Source organism: Brassica napus, chromosome C2, assembly GCF_020379485.1.
Source record: "Brassica napus cultivar Da-Ae chromosome C2, Da-Ae, whole genome shotgun sequence".
Taxonomy (NCBI): Eukaryota; Viridiplantae; Streptophyta; class Magnoliopsida; order Brassicales; family Brassicaceae; genus Brassica; species Brassica napus.
Genome location: NC_063445.1, coordinates 4,747,791 through 4,767,498, shown reverse-complemented (window position 1 = coordinate 4,767,498; position 19,708 = coordinate 4,747,791). Strand labels below are relative to the sequence as shown.

The window sequence follows — 19,708 nt, the reverse complement described above, 5'->3', positions numbered from 1 at the left end:
TCCACGTTGCTACAATTTAAACATTAGGTTATAGGTATAACCTAATGTTTCTCTCTTTTTTTTTCTATTAAAACCTAAATAACGAAAGCTTTGAATCATACGACATTTAAAAACTGTGTTTCTCAGTCATTTAGATATTACTATATTATTGTCAATTTTTAGATTTATTGGACAAATATGCCACATTCTCAAGGAAAAATCAAATCCAAAAAAGTTTGCAAAAAGAAATGAATGGTGGTATGATTCCATAATATAAGGAATATATAAGTAGTCCATATAAAATTATTTGGCTGTGACCAAATAATTATAGCCACCAGAATTCGCACCACTTGGTGGCTCTTTATTCCATTCTCCTCATCCTTGGTCTTCTATAAATATATAAATATTTATTTACAAAAAAAAAATATATATATTTATTTACTTATTTATTTATTTATTGGATTGCTGAATCTGTTGTTTAATAATATCAACTGCTGCAGTGTAACAAGATCCTCGAAATGTGATTTCAATGGGGTTAACATTTGTCGAACCAATATATAGATGCATGTAAATATACATTGAAGTTGCCTTTGTTGGTTAGGCCAGAACTATAGTATTATTATCAAGGTCACAGAATCATCTAGAACATTGTCATCATTCATCACCATTGTCAAATCAAAAATCAAATTGACTAACAAAAGTAATATATGTTTAACCATTAATCAGATTCCATTTGAACATTTGAATATAACAAATCTTTTTATCATTTTATTCAAGTATTTTTTTTCCTCCTAACGAATATATATCTGACAATACCATCTTCTCCTTCACGTCCATCTCGTGTCCTCTCTCTTTCTCCTCCAGCCGCAGAAACAAAACCAAGAAACAAACACAAAGAAGAGAGCAATGGCAGCTTACAGAAGCTTTCATCAAATATTCGAGAGCCAAAGACAAGACAAGGCTCCAAAGTCGCTTCTTGATACTCTGATCTCCTCTTCTTCACCTTGGAACCCACTCCCAATCAAAGGCCTCCACGTCACCGACCACAACGAAACGCCACCGTTTACAGAGATATTCGGTGAGCTCCACTTCAGGGAATCATCTCATTCTTCTTTCGAGAAGGCCTCAGCTGAGAACAGCAGCTTGCAGCTGTGTACTGAAGGTCTAGGGTCAGAGAGCTATTACGGCTTGGAAGACGGGAAAGTCAACGGTAACGGTAACGGAGAAGAAGATGATGATCATGAGAGTGAAGTGATGAAGGGTAAAGATAACGGAAGCAGCAATGAGGAGTGTGGACCATGGAGGAAAGAACGGAGAGAGTATCCTCCAGCGATGACGAGGATGAGTTTCAAGACGTATAGAGAAGAAGGGAGGTTTGTGTTGGAAGAAGTTAGGATTCCGAAGAGAGAGTTTCTTCTAGCCAGCCGTGAAGACGGTAGACTCAAGCTGAAGTTGGTTCAACCCGAGGATGAGGATGAAGATGAGGACGAAGACCAAGAAGAGAACAAAGATAAACCGGTCTGATCGGTAATCTGCTGAATATTTTTTGCGGTTATGTGGAATTTAATCCGTTATTTTACAAGATTATAAATGTTAAAACCTTCTTTATGCTGGTTTTGGAGTTAAACTAGGCTTTTATCCCTTAATACATTCTGCAATATTACCAATGCCAAGGAATATTATTTTTTCAAACGGTAGATTTGTTTTTGTAATTTTGGAAAATCTTCTATACTTTATAAGCAAAGATAGAAGAATCATGTTTCTGTGACATAGAGAGAATAATTTATAGAAACTTATTATCAAAATATTGAAATAGCATACAACTATTGATATATTACATTTATATCACTAAATTATCATTTACTAGAATTTCTATTTATTTTTTTATAATATTTGTACATTAAAAATTAACGTTACTATTTCCGTGGTCAGCGCGGAACAACGCCTGATCAAAAAGTATATAAAGTCTAATTAAAATTATTTTTGACTGTCGATATATGGATAACCAAATGTTAACGTGGGAGCCGGAATAAATATTTTTGTACAAGACACTGCTAAAATAATCGTAACACAAGCCTATGATCGGTCCTGGGCAAAGCCTAACGAAACATTGGCCTTATGCTCCCAAAAATTTTAAAAAAAATTACATAGAAAAAAATTTTCAAAATTTTTTTTTAAGTTCTCAAATTTACCAAAAAAAAAATTCTCTGAAATTTTTTAAAAGTCGCCTACAACCCTATAAATCTCAGGACCGGCCCTCCATACATCTGTCTAACGTTGTAAAGCCCAACGTAACCAATTCTCATATTAACTATGAAATTCAGATAGAGAACGGAGTAAACATGATGATTTCCCCTATGTTTTTAAACTTGACTAGGATAGTGACCCGAATTACTTTATGAATCACCGGATGTATTCAGTTGACTGCACACGAATCATTGGTCAACACTTTTAACTAATTTCAATATATCATTATATATATTATCTTTTAAGATACAAAAAGAAAATACGTCTAAAACCTATAGTAAATAATTAAATTTATTTTATTCGCTTTATTTTCGTTTCACGTACAAGATATCAAAAGTAAACTATTTACAAGGATCAGTAACGATCAATAACGTTTACAATGATGAAGAGACAATTTAACTAAAAAACTCTTATAACTAACATTTGCAAATTTGGAACACCACATTCAAAATATTTTCAACATTCATCTAGATTATATAATTATAATAATAATCAAAAATGAGAATTTAATTCAAACTAGATTACATATCATGTCGTTTATCAGTTCAACAAGTAGCCGGATTTTAAGATATATCAAAATTTTACGAGTTTTTTTAAAAACTTTTAAATAATGTGTTTTTCTTATAACTTAAATCTTATCACATATTTGATGGTCGGATTTGCCGGTTCGACCGCATGATGATGATAATAACTCAAACTCAAAGTGAAGAAAATATGCACTAATTTCTCATAAGATTCCAATCTCAATCCTAAAAAATTTCAGCTTTTTGTTGTATATAATCCGTTTTTGTAGTAGTTAAGAAATTAGTTTGTCTATGTACTTCACTAAATAATATACAAATAAATTATCAATCAATACATCTATAACTATAAAGTTGAAATATCTGCCTTTTTAGGCTGGCCACGTCACTCTGGAGAGAAAGGGAAATCGTGACAAGTCAACGTTTCTTTTAAGCTCTTCTATTTCGTTGACGAGTTTAAAATGGTTGGAACTTTGGTCAACCCATTAAGGGCCCACCTCTGCACTCCGAGTCTTCGTCTTCTCAATAGCCCTATTTTGCTGTGCCGGATGAGTCTTCCTCCGCCGAACGTTACTGCTTCAAATTGATTCACTCCTTAAAGCGATTACATTAACATCCTCCGCCACTAAACCCATTACGTCGACTTCAATGTTCCCTCTCCAACACCGATTTCATTATCCGTAATTTTTCATAGTATAAATAAGTCATGAAGCCCTCTCATCACTGTATAAGATCCTGATAAGTTCTTGATATAAATTCCAGAAACATTGATCTCCTTTCTTTTATTCGCATTTCTGTAACGGTACTCTCAGTTTATTCGCATTCTCCTTCTCGTGTGTACTCTTAGACTCTTAATCTCCTTTCTTTCATTGATCTCGACTTTGATTATCCATTTTTTTCCCTCTTCAAAACTGACGTCCTATTGCCATAAATCTCATATCATTTTGTTTCTTATGGACCAGATCAAACCATTCAGCGCCGTCGTCGATTAAAATTGCTTCTATCGTTCGTTCGTCGAACACGACAGCGACCGCATTAAGCATACTGCTTCAGGTTTTTTGGAGTAAACCAAATTAATCAAGTCCTTTGAAATGGGTTGTCCAAATTAGGAAGAACCAAATCCGGTTGGCTTTACAGGGGCTTATTGCCTAGGTGGGCAGTGAGCATGTGAAGGAAAGCCGAAAGCTGCGTTTCCAGTGTGGACAATTAGCTGAGATTTTAATTCCAATAAGATGGTATATATTCAGCTTAATTTGTTTCCATTTCTGCGTTTGAATATTCTTAATCTGGTTATCGTAGTGACTAAATTGATTCTATTGTGGTATGGTTGTTAATTTAATTTTCTGCTCAGACACCACAGGCTGATGACATCTCTTGCTACTGAATGATACTTGCATGTACCCATTATTTAGATGGAGTTTGATGTAACAGTGCGGTACATCTCAACTCTGCTTCTGTTAGACTGTTACAACCTAAGGAGCAATGCAAGTGGTGTAGTGATAAACATGCTGTAAACAAACTGAGTTTTTCCATAAAGATGTTGTGGAAGTTTCATCAGAGCACAATGGCAATGTAATTTTTTTTTTACTTCTCTATTTGATTATCCATCGATCCGACAAAAATGTAAACCAAAAAGTTTGTTTCTCTATGACTCGGTAGCCCAATGGTGAGATAGAAGTTAAGTCACAGTGTCAGACCACTGTCTGTGATAGCAGCTGGTTCTCTACCACGCTTAGAGTTGTTGATCAAGGTTTGACAACAACTTCTAAATCCATAGAGTTGTGTTGTTTATAGGTTGTTATAACATCTTAAATCTGTGCTAACAAAATGTGTGGTTCTTAATCCTGATTATAGGCATGTGTGGATACTAATGTCTTTGCAGGTGGTGCAACTGAGATATTGGAAACCTCGACTTAATCAACTGTTCACGTAAAGCTAGGCTGTTCCGTATAAAAAAACTAGGTAAAAACAATTTGGAAACGAGATAACACAATTTTTAGTAATTTTGCTATTGTAAACTTGAAAATTTCATGAGAGAAATAGTTCATTTGAGGTTTCAGCTTCTAGAAACGATATAAAGGTACTTCAACTTCTATTCATGCTGACGAAAAAAACTAATCCATTTCGAATTGGACAGGCAAATGGAGAAAAATGTGGCCTCCAGTATGCATACTTAATGCATAGAATATTGTTCTTGATCTTTTATTGTAGCCTAAGGTTGGTTACAAACACCTACGTAATGGGTCTTCTACATAAATCAAGTATATATATATATGTGTGTGTGTAGCATGTTCATATTTGTAAAGTTGGTGGCAGATTCTAAACCGAATGATAATCATTGTTCCTCACAATTGATCATTACATTTACATTTAATTTTCTCACTAATACTTTGATAGTGTAACTTTTTGTTTTATTCTTCTGTTTTTGCTAAACAATGTAATTTTTTTTGTTACCAGAGAAATAAAAAAAAAAGATTTACTATCGCTCTGTATTTGTCTGTTGCTCCGTATTGTCTCTTGCTTCACTTTTATTCATTTACACTATAATTTTTAACTGCATTATTTATTTCTATACAGACTGTGATTTTGCTTCATATCTCCTTCAATCTATCACCTTGCACTCCAGGAAAAAGTATATATATTGTTGAAAAGACGAGAGTATTTTTGACAAAACATAAACTGATAGAAAAGACAAATAAAGTCCATAAATTTGACCCAAATCATTTTTCACGAAATCTTTCTTTAATCTTATTAATGCAACAACAAACATATAAAAATAGTAAAACAAAGATTTTGTGCAAGTCATTTCAGACAGTCAAAGAGCTAGAATCTATACTAATAAAATAGACAATGCGCTACATCATTTTCCTCCATCCTTTTTTATATTTTTCTGGCTTATCCTATCAACTAAATGTGTTTTAATCGATTAAAACGTATAATATATTTTTATATATATTTTTTTCAAATAATAATAAGACTTAAACCTGGTCGAATGGTAATGGTCGCAAAAATAATACATTAATTAACCATAAAAATACTTTAAATATTGTTAGTATTTCCAAGAATAAAACATAATTTATAATTTAGTTAATTTTTTCCCTTTGCTTACGTCAACAACCCGAAAATAAAGAGCGTCGGCACATTTAAATATTTACAAAATTTTATATTTTGTACTTTCTTATTATTAACCAAAATATATTATAATAGTAATTAATAGTCCATACATATTCTTGATCAGTAGTACATTTGAAGTCGGAACCAAATTTACAATATATAAATTTTTGTTAAAATTTAATTTTTTAAAAAATATAATAATAGAATTCACAAAAAATCCACAAAACTAAAGATTCATAATGAAAATGCAAAAAACATAAAATATGATAATCCATTTTTTCATGTCTTATTAAATGAGGTCTGCCAAAAAAGAGTGAGTGTACACAATTTTCATTGTTTGGGAATCAGAATCAAAATATTGACGAGAAATGATGAACAACCACACTAACGAATTAATATATAATCTTAAAAGTCAGTTTGAAAAAATATATAACATAAGAATACACATATTCTTACTTAACCATGAACTATTTACAACTTAATCAAATAATTCAAAATTTTCACCACCAGCATTTCAGAAAAAAAAGTAAACCAATAACAAAAATATATGTAGCAAAATGTAAACAAAAACAAGACTTTTTCTTTTATTTTGTGCAACATCAGCGACCGAGGAATGATAGGACCCAACATATGCACATGTTTAATTAATATTTATAGAATCATATATATTTTTCATGTTCTTATATTTGAATCAAATCTATTAAAATAATATTCTATATTTCATAGCTATTTTTAATTAGTAGTGCATTTCAAACTAAATCAAATTTTAAATATCTATATTCCCGTAAAAATAAATTGAAAACATAGTAATATAACTCACAAAAACAAAAAATTAAAAAAACATATTGAAGATTTGTGAAAACATAAAATATTATACTCTATTCGCGATTTTACTCATGTCTCATCAAATAATGTCAACCAAAAATAAAAATAAGTGAATCTTTACAAATTTCTTAGTTTCTTAGTCATCAAGCTTAGAAGATTGACGAAATAAATCAGTTTGAAAAACAAAATAAACAAGAAATAATAAAATAAAAATACGCAAATTCTCTTTTAAGCATGAGCTAATTACATCTTAAACAAACAGTTCATATATTTCACCATTGATTTTTTAAAAGAAAAATAGTAACTTAAAAATAAAAACATGGTATCAAATGTAATACACCATAAAACAAAACAAGAAAAACAAAATGGAATTATGTTCATTATAATGGTTATGTTCATGACGTTCAATAACCGCAACAATTAAGATCAAATCATTTAAAAGGAAACAAAATGTTTGACACACAACTTATAAAAAAATATTCAATTTTAAATTAACAAATTAATAACGTTTCCGCGCGAAACGCGGACAACCCCCTAGTTCAGAATAAACTTATGGAAAACAAAAATATATAAATCAGTCTCTTTTCTTAATTACACTGCCGCAAATGTCAGTAAAATATTGAGAAAACTGTCATTTAAATACTGAACTTTTACAAATTGACCAAAATAAATACAGACTTTTCTTTAATCTAAATAAATCATAAACTTATATTGACCGAGCCAAAAAAGATACACTTCCAGTCAACTATTTTTGTCGTTAAATCTCAGTTAACTGTTCACGAAGGCTTGTACGGTATCGTTTTTAAAACATAACAAAGTTATAAGAAACCCCCTGATCGACTCTTTAGAACCCTATTCAATTTCACTCTTCTTCTCTTCCCTTCAACCCGATTTAGAATCTTGTTGTTTCCTCTGCGACTTGGCTTCATCTCTTCTAATTACAAGCTAGAATCAAGTGAAACAGATGATTTTGATTCCGTTTGAAAAACGAGATTTTGGAAAGAGAGGTTTGTCATCGAAGTGTGTTTGTGGGTAGAAGAATCATTGCCTGAAGAGATTTTTCACTTCCAAAACCTGAAAACATTCAATTTGAGATTTACAATATAAAAGGCTAGGTTGATTGCTTGAACAAGGTGTTGATGACTTAATAGAGGATGTTATTTCGACAAAGTTCGAGATGAGGAAGTGGAAACTCATCACTGAGACATGTTGTGGAATCTTTTGTTTTATGTTGGTTGTAATCACTATTTTGCCTATCTATTCTCTTAAGCTCTTGTATCTTTGTCTCAAAACCGTTCCAGACTGTTTCTTTTAAGCCTTATTTTGTCTCTTTTGTAAGACTTTTTCTATTAAATTGCTGCAACTTTGTTTCATTTGTAAGAAAAATAATCTATGTTTATATGTGAGCTCTTGTATCTTTTTGTCTTATTGTTCCTCTTATTGTTCCTCTTATTTTTGTCTCTGTTTCACCAAAGACGTATTGAAAACTAACAAAAGTAAGTTTGCATAAAACAAAAAAAAAGGAATCCAACAAAAGTCTGAAACAAAAAGCAAGGTGAAGATTTCAAGGTTGAAACATGCATTCTAGGTGACTCATCATCACATGATACATGAACAGGTATATTAAACTTTGTCTGTCCAGCAATCCTCTTCTCCGCTGTCATGGTTATCTTCTTCATCATTCCTTGCAACATCTCCAAAGTGTGATGATAAAACCTCACAAGCGTCTTCATCAATTCTTACGCCTTCTTCCTCATTCTCTTCTTCTTCTTCTACCTCAGTCCTTTCTTTTTCTTTTTCTTCTTCTTCTTCAACCTCGTTCGTTTCTTCTTCGACCTCATCAGCAGGATCATCAGCGATAGTTTCACAATCATCACCGGGTATGAGATTCACGCCCATCTCTGCTAATTGCACTCAACCTTATTTCATCATCTTCAAAAACCGTTGTAGTTTCACGTTCTCTAGCTCTTTCTCGATGTATAGAAAACTTTTGGCGTCTCATCATATAAAGAAGAATCGATTTGTGGTTTTACACTCACAGAGAAGATGAAATCAAGTTGCAGAGAATAGAGTAAGAGGTGAATTCGATTTGCAGAGTTGGGGATTTTGTAAATTATGTTCTATTTTTAAAACGACGACGTAAGGATCTCCGTGAACATTAGACGGAGATTTAACGCCACAAACAGTTGACCAAAAGTGTATCTTATATGGCTAAGTCAATATAAGTTTGTGATTTACTTGGATTAATGAAAAATCTGTACTTTTTGGCTAATTTGTGAAAATTCGGTATTTAAATGACAATTTTCTCGTAAAATATTAGTCAAAAAAAAATGTCAATAAATTTTTCGAAATTTCAATCATTTGTGTGCCCCACGGCTCACGCATGACAATTGCATGAGTAAAAAAATGTCGTATGATTATTACATTAATTGATTTATGGGCCATATATATATGTAGAGGGTCGGATTTAGGCCCAAAAGTTTTGGAGGTTGTTAACATAAGCATATTCCCTAAATTATAAAAAATATTTACTTTTAAAATATTTCAAGCTCCCTAAATCTCAGATCTATATATATATATATAATTTGTGTATGCCTTGAAATAGAATTGTAAATCTAGTCTTCGTAATGCAATCTTGAAATCATAACCATTTCTTAGATTTTTGTTGTTTTTGTTAGATTTAGGGACAAACCCAATAACCATGATTCACTCATGTATATAGTTCATTGAAAGTAGCATATATGCTAATTAGAGAGCTAGTTTTGGACGAATTAGCTCATGAAACATTCTTTAAACGTCAAAATTTATATAAAGAATTTAAAAATACAAAATCTTCTAGCATAGTGAATTATGTATAAATTTATTCCCCTTTACACAATAGGACATGGGCATGGCTAGCTAGATATTAACTTGGTGGGAGTCGTTATATATGGGAGTCGTTATATATCTATAAAAGAAATGACACAACAAATGTGTATTAGAGAGTCTGTTCGACTATGGGGCTTTCCCCTCTTTAGAGATGGAGGAGACAAGCCTTTTTGTGTCTTGGTAATTTGGTTGATGGATAGATGATGCAGCACTTACTTCGAACGAACGGGTTCAGATGCGGCTGAATCTATCAATGGAGTTGGTGTAATGGTAATGTTAGGGGTTTTTTTGTTTGCCTAAATACCATTTCAATAAAAGCTCTCGAACGAGAAACAATATTACATGGAAATGAAAAAAACGGAGAAAAACGGAGCTAACACATGATGATAATACATAATAAAATAAGAAACTCAAAGTGAAGCAAGGATCAGCGATTTGATTATTCCACTCAGTTATGGTCCTTATGGAAATGAGTGAACCAGAGGGATAAGTATGTGGAGCGAGTATGAGTATGACCAGCAGATAAGTAAGTAATGTTAGGGGTTGGTTTCCTTGTGTTTAGGATTCAAATCACTTTTGGGAAGAAAGATTATTTCAAAAAAGATTAAATGATAAATTTAGTTCTTTGCATGAATGGTTTTAACTTTCTTTTATGTACGCTGGGTATCAATCAAGTCACTTAGAACAACCCTAGTGAAGAGTTTTCAAACAAAGTATGTCAACTATATGTATCTATAAATATTTATATTTTATTAATATATATATTTTTTTTTTGAAAAGATTTTATTAATATATTATGAGAACTCTTTTTCAAAATATTTCATTTGAGATACGTTGGAAAGGAATTCTCGTGATTTTGAAAACCTCAAAACAACATTTGATAAAATGTTTTATTTTATATGTTTTAAGAATTTTTGTGAGAACCTCCTAGTTAATCATGCTCTTACTGCGCTCAAGTGTTCATAACCTATTTTTTCTTGTCAGCTACGGCTCACCCAACGTGTTTAATATTCTTAATTCGAATTCGTTATTGTGAAACCCTATGCGCACGTAATTGTTATGGAAAGGTTTAACCTATTAGTTAGATAGTACTTTCCATAACATGGTAGTGTCCTTTTCGTTTCATTTTTATTTGTTACGGTACAAACAATATTGTGTTTATTAACAGCAACGACAAGAAAGTCCCACATCGTTGAGGTGAATCAACGCTCGTCAATGGTGACAACTTCATCAAGAATTTTACTTGGATTTGGAGTTTGTGTGATCTTGTCCTGACGTTAAAGAATGCGTTCACACGTATATCTATATACACACGCCAGCACACATATCACATATGTATATGAAATCTCTCGAGGTGATTGGTGATACTTTTTTTTCTAAGAGGCGATTGGTGATAATATCATATAACATACATATGTCTAGGAGCTTGTGGTTAAATAATGAGGAGATAGATTTAGGATGCCAATACGTTTTAAGTTTGGTCCACTTATATCATGAAACTAAATCATGTTGTTTGTGGATATCCACACGGTATGGACCACTGTTTACAATCTATTTGCATATCCGAAAAAGGTTTATTCATATGCAATATCTACTTTTGAAAATTTGTCTAATCCATTCCACAGATCCATAATACATATACTTCAAATTAATTAAAAAAACATATATAATATATATTTTTAACATATATATATATATATATAATCAATTAGCTTTGGAAATTTATATATATATATATATACTCAATGCTGATAATTTTGGAAAATTAATCATCACCATAACTTCTTATTTGTAAAACAAATAAAAACAACTAAAGTTGAAGGAATGATATAAGGTCTTTTATATGAAATGTTTTTAGAAAAACTTTTGAAAAATTAAAAAATTAACTACAATTATCATTTAATTAATAGTTTAATTATTTTTAAAACTAAAAATAAATAAGTAAATCACTAATAATTTATTATTTTTGAAAATTCATACTCTTTTTACCATTATTGATTCTCTTAATCCATAACTTCCTAATGATCAAAGAAAACAACTGATAGACGTAGATCATCTTTAAAAACTGATAAATTACTAGCATCTTGTAAATTATACTAAATTGCTTGTATGCTATATGTAGCATAAGTTCATAACGATGCAGGTATAGTCGGGTGATACGGCTGACTTGAAAAGATGATAAACGCTTTGGATTCAAAATTTATCATTTAAATTTATTTATTTGTGTGGTGAGTTAGCGTGGATATCAAATTCCATGTACAAAAACCGGATTTGCCTATCACAAGTAAGCCGATCCTCAAGATATTAGTTGAGCCTTCGGGCTCGGATACCTCCGGTTCTAAAAAAAACTATTATTAACATATACAAGTATACCAAAACGTTCACTAATGACTTCTTTTTAGTCGAGTTTGACATTTCTAATAAACCTCAAGTTAATAGAAGCCACTCATTTGTTTAGGAAAGAGTCTCGGGGGTGGACCCATTTCTTAGTTTCCGTATTGGTTTATCTATCTTTGTTTTAAATTAGAGATTAGACCCCTAAATCCTAATGACGGGTCAGATAACGCCTAGACTGTTTATTATGTGCATAATTAAACGAAATGTTTAAAGAAACGACTAGTCGCTTTATAGAAAATTAGTTTAGGCGAATTATCTAGAGCCGAAGCAAAAGCGTTAACATATTATTGATTTATTTTATATATATTTTACCATTTTATAAGATATTTTTAATTTTGATTTTAATTATAAAATTAGTTTTAAAAAGTATTAAAATTTGATAAATAAAACAAAAGAAAATAGATAAATTATAGATTTATACTAATATTATTGATTAGTTTAACAAATTTAGATCAATTTATACCTATTAAACCGATTTAAAATGATTTAATTTAAATAATATAAATCAAATTTTATAAAAATCGTTTTGGATAAGACCGATTTACCCCCTAGGCCTACCTAGACCTATTTTTAGAACCATGATTAAACGTATATTAGTGATGCAACTGATCTTTGACATACAATGCATATTCTTTACGAACCTCATTACAAAGAAAACTGTCCTAACAAAATTAAGATTAGAAAACAAACCCTAGAAACAATTGATTCATCTGAATTTTTTTTTTTTTTTTTTTTGATTCATCTGAATTTGCTTCAAATAAAGTATTATATTCTAAAAAAGGCAAGCCATTAGGCAAATAGATAAAAGGCAAGCCGAATAGAAAAATATAAAAGAAAACAAAGAGAAAAGAGACTGAAATTTGACGCTAAGACGAGGGCTTGACTCATTCAATTGGCGTACGTGCCTCGTAAAAAAAGCTTTACTCAAACAGTAAACACATGACAACGAAAGTAATATTTAATCAAACACACATACATGTACAAGAACATCCTTGTCTTTTCCCATTTCAGTATAAATAAAATTTAATACTAAAAGTCTAAAAACGCGTAGACCTTTTCTCGTTTCACTCGGACAAACCAATCTCTACTTCAACAACTTATTTAATGCCAGTGAGACCATAACCTCTAAGTTCCAGAAGCAAATCGATTTGTCACAACATATATACAATAAAGACTTTAAGAGGTTTCCCTTTGCAGCAAGTCAATTTACAACGTACAAAAATGGCGGAGGAGCTCACCATTGGGTTTCGCTTCTATCCCACGGAAGATGAACTGATTGCGTTCTACCTACGAAACCAGCTCGAAGGAAGGAGTGATGACTCAATGCACCGTGTCATACCAGTCCTAGACGTCTTTGAGGTCGAGCCTAGTCATCTTCCAAGTACGTTGTTACTTGTTACCCTCATTCAAAAATGTAGCTTCAATAACCTAGCTCTGGCGTTAAAATCATCATAATATTACTTGCTGAGACTTGAGACACAGAAACATGGTACAAGTTAGGTTTTATAGCACGTAGATTTTTCCATTTTAGTGTTGTATAGCTGCCATGCTGTCATGTCTGGATTGTGGATCAGGCTACTCGGTTTTCTTGTTTTAGGAAAACAATTACTATAGTTAACCAATTGATATTGGTTTATCCGGCTTTGGTTTGGTTTCATTTTTAATATATCTTTATTTTTCACAGAAACCATAGTTTTGGTTTGGTTCCTTTTGTTTTAGTTTCCTGCTTTGGGTTTTCAAATATAAAATTGAATTAAAAATAAACAAGGGACAAAAAGGCTGTTTTTTCATTGCAATGATATTAGTCATTAGGACTCGGTATATAAAGGGATCTATACGACATAACAAATCATTAATTGTATTGATATTGAGACTGAGTTTGTTTTTTAGATCAGACCCATTTGATTCATTTTAATTAAAGTTCCTATTAAATATTAATAATACAAACTAGATGTGGTAATGTTAGTGTGTGTGTGTGGTCTGTGGAACATACACGTCCTCTCTCTTTTTGTGTGTTTTAAAGAAAAAATCTTCTTGGCAGATGTTGCGGGAGAGAGATGTCGAGGAGATGCTGAGCAATGGTTCTTCTTCGTGCCAAGACAAGAACGCGAAGCAAGAGGAGGCAGACCAAACAGAACCACTGATTCAGGGTACTGGAAAGCGACTGGATCACCTGGTCCAGTCATTTCCAAAGATAACCGAATGATTGGAGTCAAGAAAACTATGGTTTTCTACACTGGAAAAGCACCAACCGGAAGAAAAACAAAATGGAAGATGAATGAGTACAAAGCCGTTGACGAAACAGTCAACTTCTCCACAATCCCTAAGGTTGCATGTATAAAGTCTTATAACGGTTGTTAGAATAAATAAATAAAAACTCATTAATGTGTGTGTATTTTTATAAATGTAGTTGAGACATGAATTCAGTTTATGTCGGGTCTACATAACATCAGGAAGCTCAAGAGCTTTTGATAGACGCCCAGTGGGAAGTTTACAGACAGAGAAACTGCTTACAAGTGATGTTGGAGTTGCTGAGACATCATTTCGTGTGGGAAGCTCACCAGAAACTTCCATGTCAGGAGGAGAACATGTTGATCTCTCTGTGAACACAGAGATGGTTGATGGTTTAACTGAACCAATGTGGGAATGGGAACAGCTGAATTGGTCTTGAATCTAGCGAGATCCATAAACAAAATAAAGTTTACTACGTTCTTTACGTTATTGTTTTTAATTACCATGGAAGTTACGGGTCTTACGCCCATTATATCCTATAGATCTAAAGCTTTTGAAATTACGTTGATGATGATTATAAAGATTCCTTTTGTTTTCCTTGTAACGTAAGAATTTGAGAAAGAATAAATGACAAAAGGTGAAATTATAAAATGATTTTATTAAGTTTTCTTTGGTGTAGAAATTCAAAAGTCAGATCTCTCCATGCTTAATTATTAAGACGAAATAATCAACAAAGAGGGAGAAAAAACGAGACAAAAACAAAACAAGGATTAAAAGTCCAAAAATAACATTATATAACTAAGTTTTGGTAGGTAGAAAGTTGGAAAGTAATATAGTTGAGCAGGTTTTCAAAAAGACATGATATAATAAACTTCAAATAAAAGAATATGTATATGCGTGATCGCTATAAAGGTTAAAGTGGAGAAGACTAAAAAACTCTTTTAGTCTTCGCTACTCGATAGTTCGGAGCACGACCAATGCCCGAAGCCAATACCTAAATTACAACTTCTTTCTCTAAGCTTTGGTTCTCAGAATTTATGCAGTTCAGCATACTAAAACTGTTATATGATTGGTAATACTATTCCTCTTATAACCCAAGATTGAAATCAACAACACTTTTTTTATCTATTGATCTAATAATTTCAAAATCGGATTGAGATTTAGAATACATAAACATTTTTAAATTAATTTTAATAATTTTTTTTTTGACAATTTGGAAATCATACAGCTTATGTATTATAACTTTAAAAATATGGAAGACAAGACGAACGTTACATCTGGATGTGCCTAGAACCTACTTTGAGTCTTTCATAATTACATAACATAAAGGACCTCAGAAAACTAATTCATTAGGATTGTCTAACAAAATATTTGATTTAAATTTACAATCCAAATATTGAGTAGATAAGAAAGTCAGGTAATTTGATTTCTGTTAAATTAGGTTATCTGCTTACATTTGCGGTTTACATTTACGGCTTATGCGTGGACATATAAAAAATATTTCTGTTAACACGATGAGAGTAAAGAGCAAGAATAAAAACACGAAGAAAAGATCATGGACAGGAAATTATGGACATGAAATCATAGACAGAAAATCATGGAAAAAAAATCATGGACAGAAAAACTGAAGCAAGGAAAGGTGTGAGACTGATTTAAATAGTTTGCCTGAAGTCTTGGAACAAGTGGAGACAACTGGATAGAGCTGTTGGAATGTGTAAACAAGCCAAAGTCACATGATATGCTAAGGAAGGAAGAGAGAAGAGAGTTGTCACTATCCGAAAGTGACTTTCTCAGATCTGGTCTTCATTAGTTTATTCATCTCTATTTGTTTATTCATTCTCATTGTCTTATTCTCCTTGCTAAATTTATTTAAGTAACTATTGTATACACTAAATTAATCAAAGGAAAAATGTTCCTCAAATATTTTTGTCTTTCTCTCTTAGATTCCCTCACATATCTCTCTTAGTTCTTCACCAAAATCTCTCAAATAATTCTCATAAACTCTCACTAATTCTCATAAATTTACATGGTATCAGAGCTACAAGCTCTTGAAACCTAAATCTCTTCCGCAAATTACTCTGGTTTTATTTCTCTTTTTCTCTTTAAAATCTCTTATCATTCACACCAGTCTCTCTCCTCTGTTCTTGAACTGTTCTTGAATTTTTCCAGTTATGTTCTTATGCCTCTTGATGGATTCAGGAGAAAACTCAAAAATGGTGGTGATTCCAGTTACTCTTAAAGGAGCTAACTATCTACATTGGGCAAGGCTTGCTAAGACAGCTCTTGGAGGCAGAGAGCTTTGGGAGATTGTTGAAGAAGGCAGACCACAAAAGAAGACTATCCTAGGAGAGGATGGCAAAGAGGTTGTTCTTGCTGATGATGGCGCCAAGAAGAAATGTCAAGAGGACCAGTTGGTGTTGTCCATTCTTCAGCACAGTCTTGACCCCTCACTTCAGGAAGGTTACTCCTATTGTGAAACTTCCAAGGAGCTATGGGATACACTTCAGAATGTGTATGGAAACAATTCAAAAATCAATAGAGTCTTTGAAGTCAAGAGAGCTATCAATACTCTTATTCAAGAGGACAATGATTTTGATAAACATTTTGGGAAGTTCAGATCCTTGTGGGCTGAACTTGATATGCTCAGGCCAGCAACTATTGATCCTGATGTGTTTAATCAAAGGAGAGAGCAAGACAAGGTCTTTGCTTTGCTGCTTACCCTCCATCCAAGCTATGGTGACCTCATCAAGCACATCCTAAGGAATAAGGAGCTACCTTCTCTAGATGAGGTATGCTCTGAGATTCACAAGGAGCAAGGCTCAGTTGGTCTCTTTGGAGGAGGAAAGAAAGATTTGGTGCTTGCAAACCAAGCTGATGGAGCAGCAAACAAAAGCTCTTACAAAGCTGAAGACAAGAAGGTGTGGATTTGTGATCATTGCAAGAAGAAAGGCCATGGAAAGGACAAGTGCTGGATACTTCATCCCCATCTCAAGCCACAGAAGTTCAGGACAGGTTGCAATGATGCCAAAGCAAACTTCTCTGGTGATATTGGTGAGCCATCTATACAAGGCAGCATGCGCCTAACCAATGAAGCTTGTGAGAACAAAGGAGGAGCTTCCAGGAGTGGCTCAGCCTTAAGGAACACTCAAGATGAGACCATCAGGAGATCTGATATTGAGGCTCTCATCAAAATCCTTACGGATAACTCTGGTAACTTACTTGATACCTCTTTACATGCTACTGCTTGTGGAACTTCCTTGAATGCGATAACTAAATGTAATTTGGCAAAACCTTTAATTATAGATTCAGGAGCTAGTCACCACATGATCAGTGATTTAAAATTGATTAAAAACATTGTCCCTGCCTTAGGAAATGTTACAATAGCTAATGGTGAAAGAGTACCAATTAAAGGAGTAGGTGATCTTAGGTTGTTTAACAAAGATTCTAAAGCTTTATATATGCCTAGCTTCACCTCAAACTTGTTATCAGTTAAAAGAGCTACTAATGACTTGAATTGCAGTGTTACTTTCACTCCTAATGATGTCTACTTTCAGGATATTGAAACTAGTAGATTGCTTGGCAAAGGTGTCACCAAGGGAGACTTGTACTTGCTTGAAAATACTAAGCTTGCTGCCGATTTATCCCATGCTTTAAATTCCATTTCTGATTTCCCTCAAGATGTATTGTGGCATGCTAGATTAGGACATCCCCATTCTAGAGCTTTAAACATCATGTTGCCTAGTATTTCCTTTAAGAGTGATTGTGAGGCTTGTATCTTAGGAAAACATTGCAAATCTGTTTTCTCTAGATCATGTACTATTTATAAAAATTGCTTTGACCTGATTCACTCTGATGTATGGACTGTCCCATGTTTATCTAGAAAGCATCATAAGTATTTTGTGACTTTTATAGATGAAAAATCAAAATATACTTGGATCACACTGATGCAATCTAAAGATAGAGTCTTAGAAGCTTTCATAAATTTTCAAAATTATGTATCTAACCATTTCAATGCCAAGATAAAAATTTTGAGATCAGGTAATGGAGGAGAATACACAAGCAATGATTTTAAACAACACTTGGCCAAATATGGGATGATTCATCAAACTAGCTGTCCATACACCCCACAACAAAATGGAGTAGCTGAGAGGAAAAATAGACATTTCATGGAGGTTGCAAGGAGCATGATGTTCCATACAAGCATGCCCAAAAGCTATTGGGGAGATGCTGTCCATACTGTCTGCTACTTGATCAATAGAATACCTACCAGGATCTTTCAAGATCAATCTCCATATCAGGTACTGAACAAAACTAAACCATCCATAGAGCATATACGTGTGTTTGGGTGCTTGTGTTTTGTCTTGATTCCAGGAGAACAAAGAGATAAGCTGGCGCATAGAAGCACCAGGGCAGTGTTTATTGGCTATTCTCCTCACCAAAAGGGCTACAAATGCTTTGTTCCAGAGACTAGGAGAGTCTTGATATCAAGGGATGTGAAGTTTGTAGAATCCAGAGGCTATTATGATGGAAAGAGTTGGGATGACCTCAAATATCTTTCTCAATCAGCTTCAGATAGAGCAAACAACCTTAGGAGAGTAATGGAGAGCCTGGGAATAAGTATGTCTTCTCTATCAAGGGTGGAACATGTCCCTGAAAATGTACCATCTACTGCAGCTGATAGTGTTGAGAACACTCATCCTGATCATGAGGGGGGGGGGCAGTATAAATGTTGAGCAGTTTACACAAGCTCAACCTGAAGAGAACTCAGTAGCTCATGATCAAGATGAGATGCCATCAGAATCAGATGCTAAGACTCAAGTAGAGGCGCCAAGTGAAGGAAATGAAGCAGAACCTGAGCAGATACAACCTTTGAGTAGGAGTACAAGGATCAGGAAACCTTCACATTAGATCAACACAAGAGTTTACTTCAATGATGAAGCTGTAGCTCACCCAATAAGTGCAGTATGCTCCCTTGCTCAATATCCAGAAGAGCATCAAGTCTTCATCGGTGAATTAGATCATGAATACATTCCAAGAACATATGAAGAAGCTATGCAACACAAGGAGTGGAGAGAATCTGTTGGAGATGAGATGGGAGCCATGATCAAGAATGATACATGGTTTGAGACTAAACTTCCAAAAGGAGTGACAAGCCAGTTTCTCTACACTATCAAGTATGGAGCCAATGGAAAACCAGAAAGAAAGATGACAAGACTGGTTGCAAGGGGATATACTCAAGTATATAGTGAAGATTATCTAGACACTTTTGCACCAGTGGCCAAGCTTCACACTATAAGGATTCTCTTGTCTCTTGCTGTCAACCTTGAGTGGGATTTATGGCAGATGGATGTGAAGAATGCCTTTCTTCAAGGAGAATTGGAGGATAAAAGTCTACGTGAGACCACCTCTTGGTCTTGAGAACATGGTGAAGCCAGGAAATGTTCTGAGATTAAAGAAGACAATTTATGGCTTGAAGCAATCTCCAAGGGCTTAGTACCATAAGTTGAGCACCACCCTCAATGGAA

At 33.2% G+C, this 19,708-nt stretch overlaps 3 protein-coding genes across 3 annotated transcripts; all 3 read left to right on the top strand.

The window, feature by feature from the left end:
* The first annotated feature begins 690 nt into the window (after positions 1-690).
* Positions 691-1,676, top strand: LOC106427343 (protein FANTASTIC FOUR 3-like). The gene has a single exon (XM_013868072.3). The coding sequence runs from the start codon at positions 886-888 to the stop codon at positions 1,501-1,503; it is 618 nt and encodes a 205-aa protein (XP_013723526.2). The 5' UTR covers positions 691-885; the 3' UTR covers positions 1,504-1,676.
* Positions 1,677-13,074: 11,398 nt separating this feature from the next.
* LOC106427313 (NAC domain-containing protein 90) lies at positions 13,075-14,838 on the top strand. The gene is made up of 3 exons (XM_013868045.3): positions 13,075-13,332; positions 13,993-14,279; positions 14,362-14,838. The coding sequence occupies exons 1-3, from the start codon at positions 13,173-13,175 to the stop codon at positions 14,620-14,622; spliced, it is 708 nt and encodes a 235-aa protein (XP_013723499.1). The 5' UTR covers positions 13,075-13,172; the 3' UTR covers positions 14,623-14,838.
* A 1,558-nt stretch (positions 14,839-16,396) lies between these two features.
* LOC111203002 lies at positions 16,397-18,665 on the top strand. Its single transcript, XM_022696368.1, has 3 exons — positions 16,397-17,393; positions 17,487-17,863; positions 18,555-18,665. Exons 1-3 carry the CDS (start codon positions 16,397-16,399, stop codon positions 18,663-18,665), a joined length of 1,485 nt encoding a protein of 494 aa, XP_022552089.1.
* Positions 18,666-19,708: the final 1,043 nt, after the last annotated feature.

Bases quoted from the DNA above. Each gene is read 5' to 3' on its own strand.
- LOC106427313 (XM_013868045.3), top strand. From the start codon at position 13,173: ATGGCGGAGGAGCTCACCATTGGGTTTCGCTTCTATCCCACGGAAGAT. The intron at 13,333-13,992 runs GTACGTTGTTAC...TCTTCTTGGCAG, and splicing joins CGAGCCTAGTCATCTTCCAA to ATGTTGCGGGAGAGAGATGT. The intron at 14,280-14,361 runs GTTGCATGTATA...TTATAAATGTAG, and splicing joins ACTTCTCCACAATCCCTAAG to TTGAGACATGAATTCAGTTT.
- LOC106427343 (XM_013868072.3), top strand. From the start codon at position 886: ATGGCAGCTTACAGAAGCTTTCATCAAATATTCGAGAGCCAAAGACAA.
- LOC111203002 (XM_022696368.1), top strand. From the start codon at position 16,397: ATGGTGGTGATTCCAGTTACTCTTAAAGGAGCTAACTATCTACATTGG. The intron at 17,394-17,486 runs GTAACTTACTTG...CTTTAATTATAG, and splicing joins AATCCTTACGGATAACTCTG to ATTCAGGAGCTAGTCACCAC. The intron at 17,864-18,554 runs GTATTGTGGCAT...TCTTGATTCCAG, and splicing joins TTTCTGATTTCCCTCAAGAT to GAGAACAAAGAGATAAGCTG.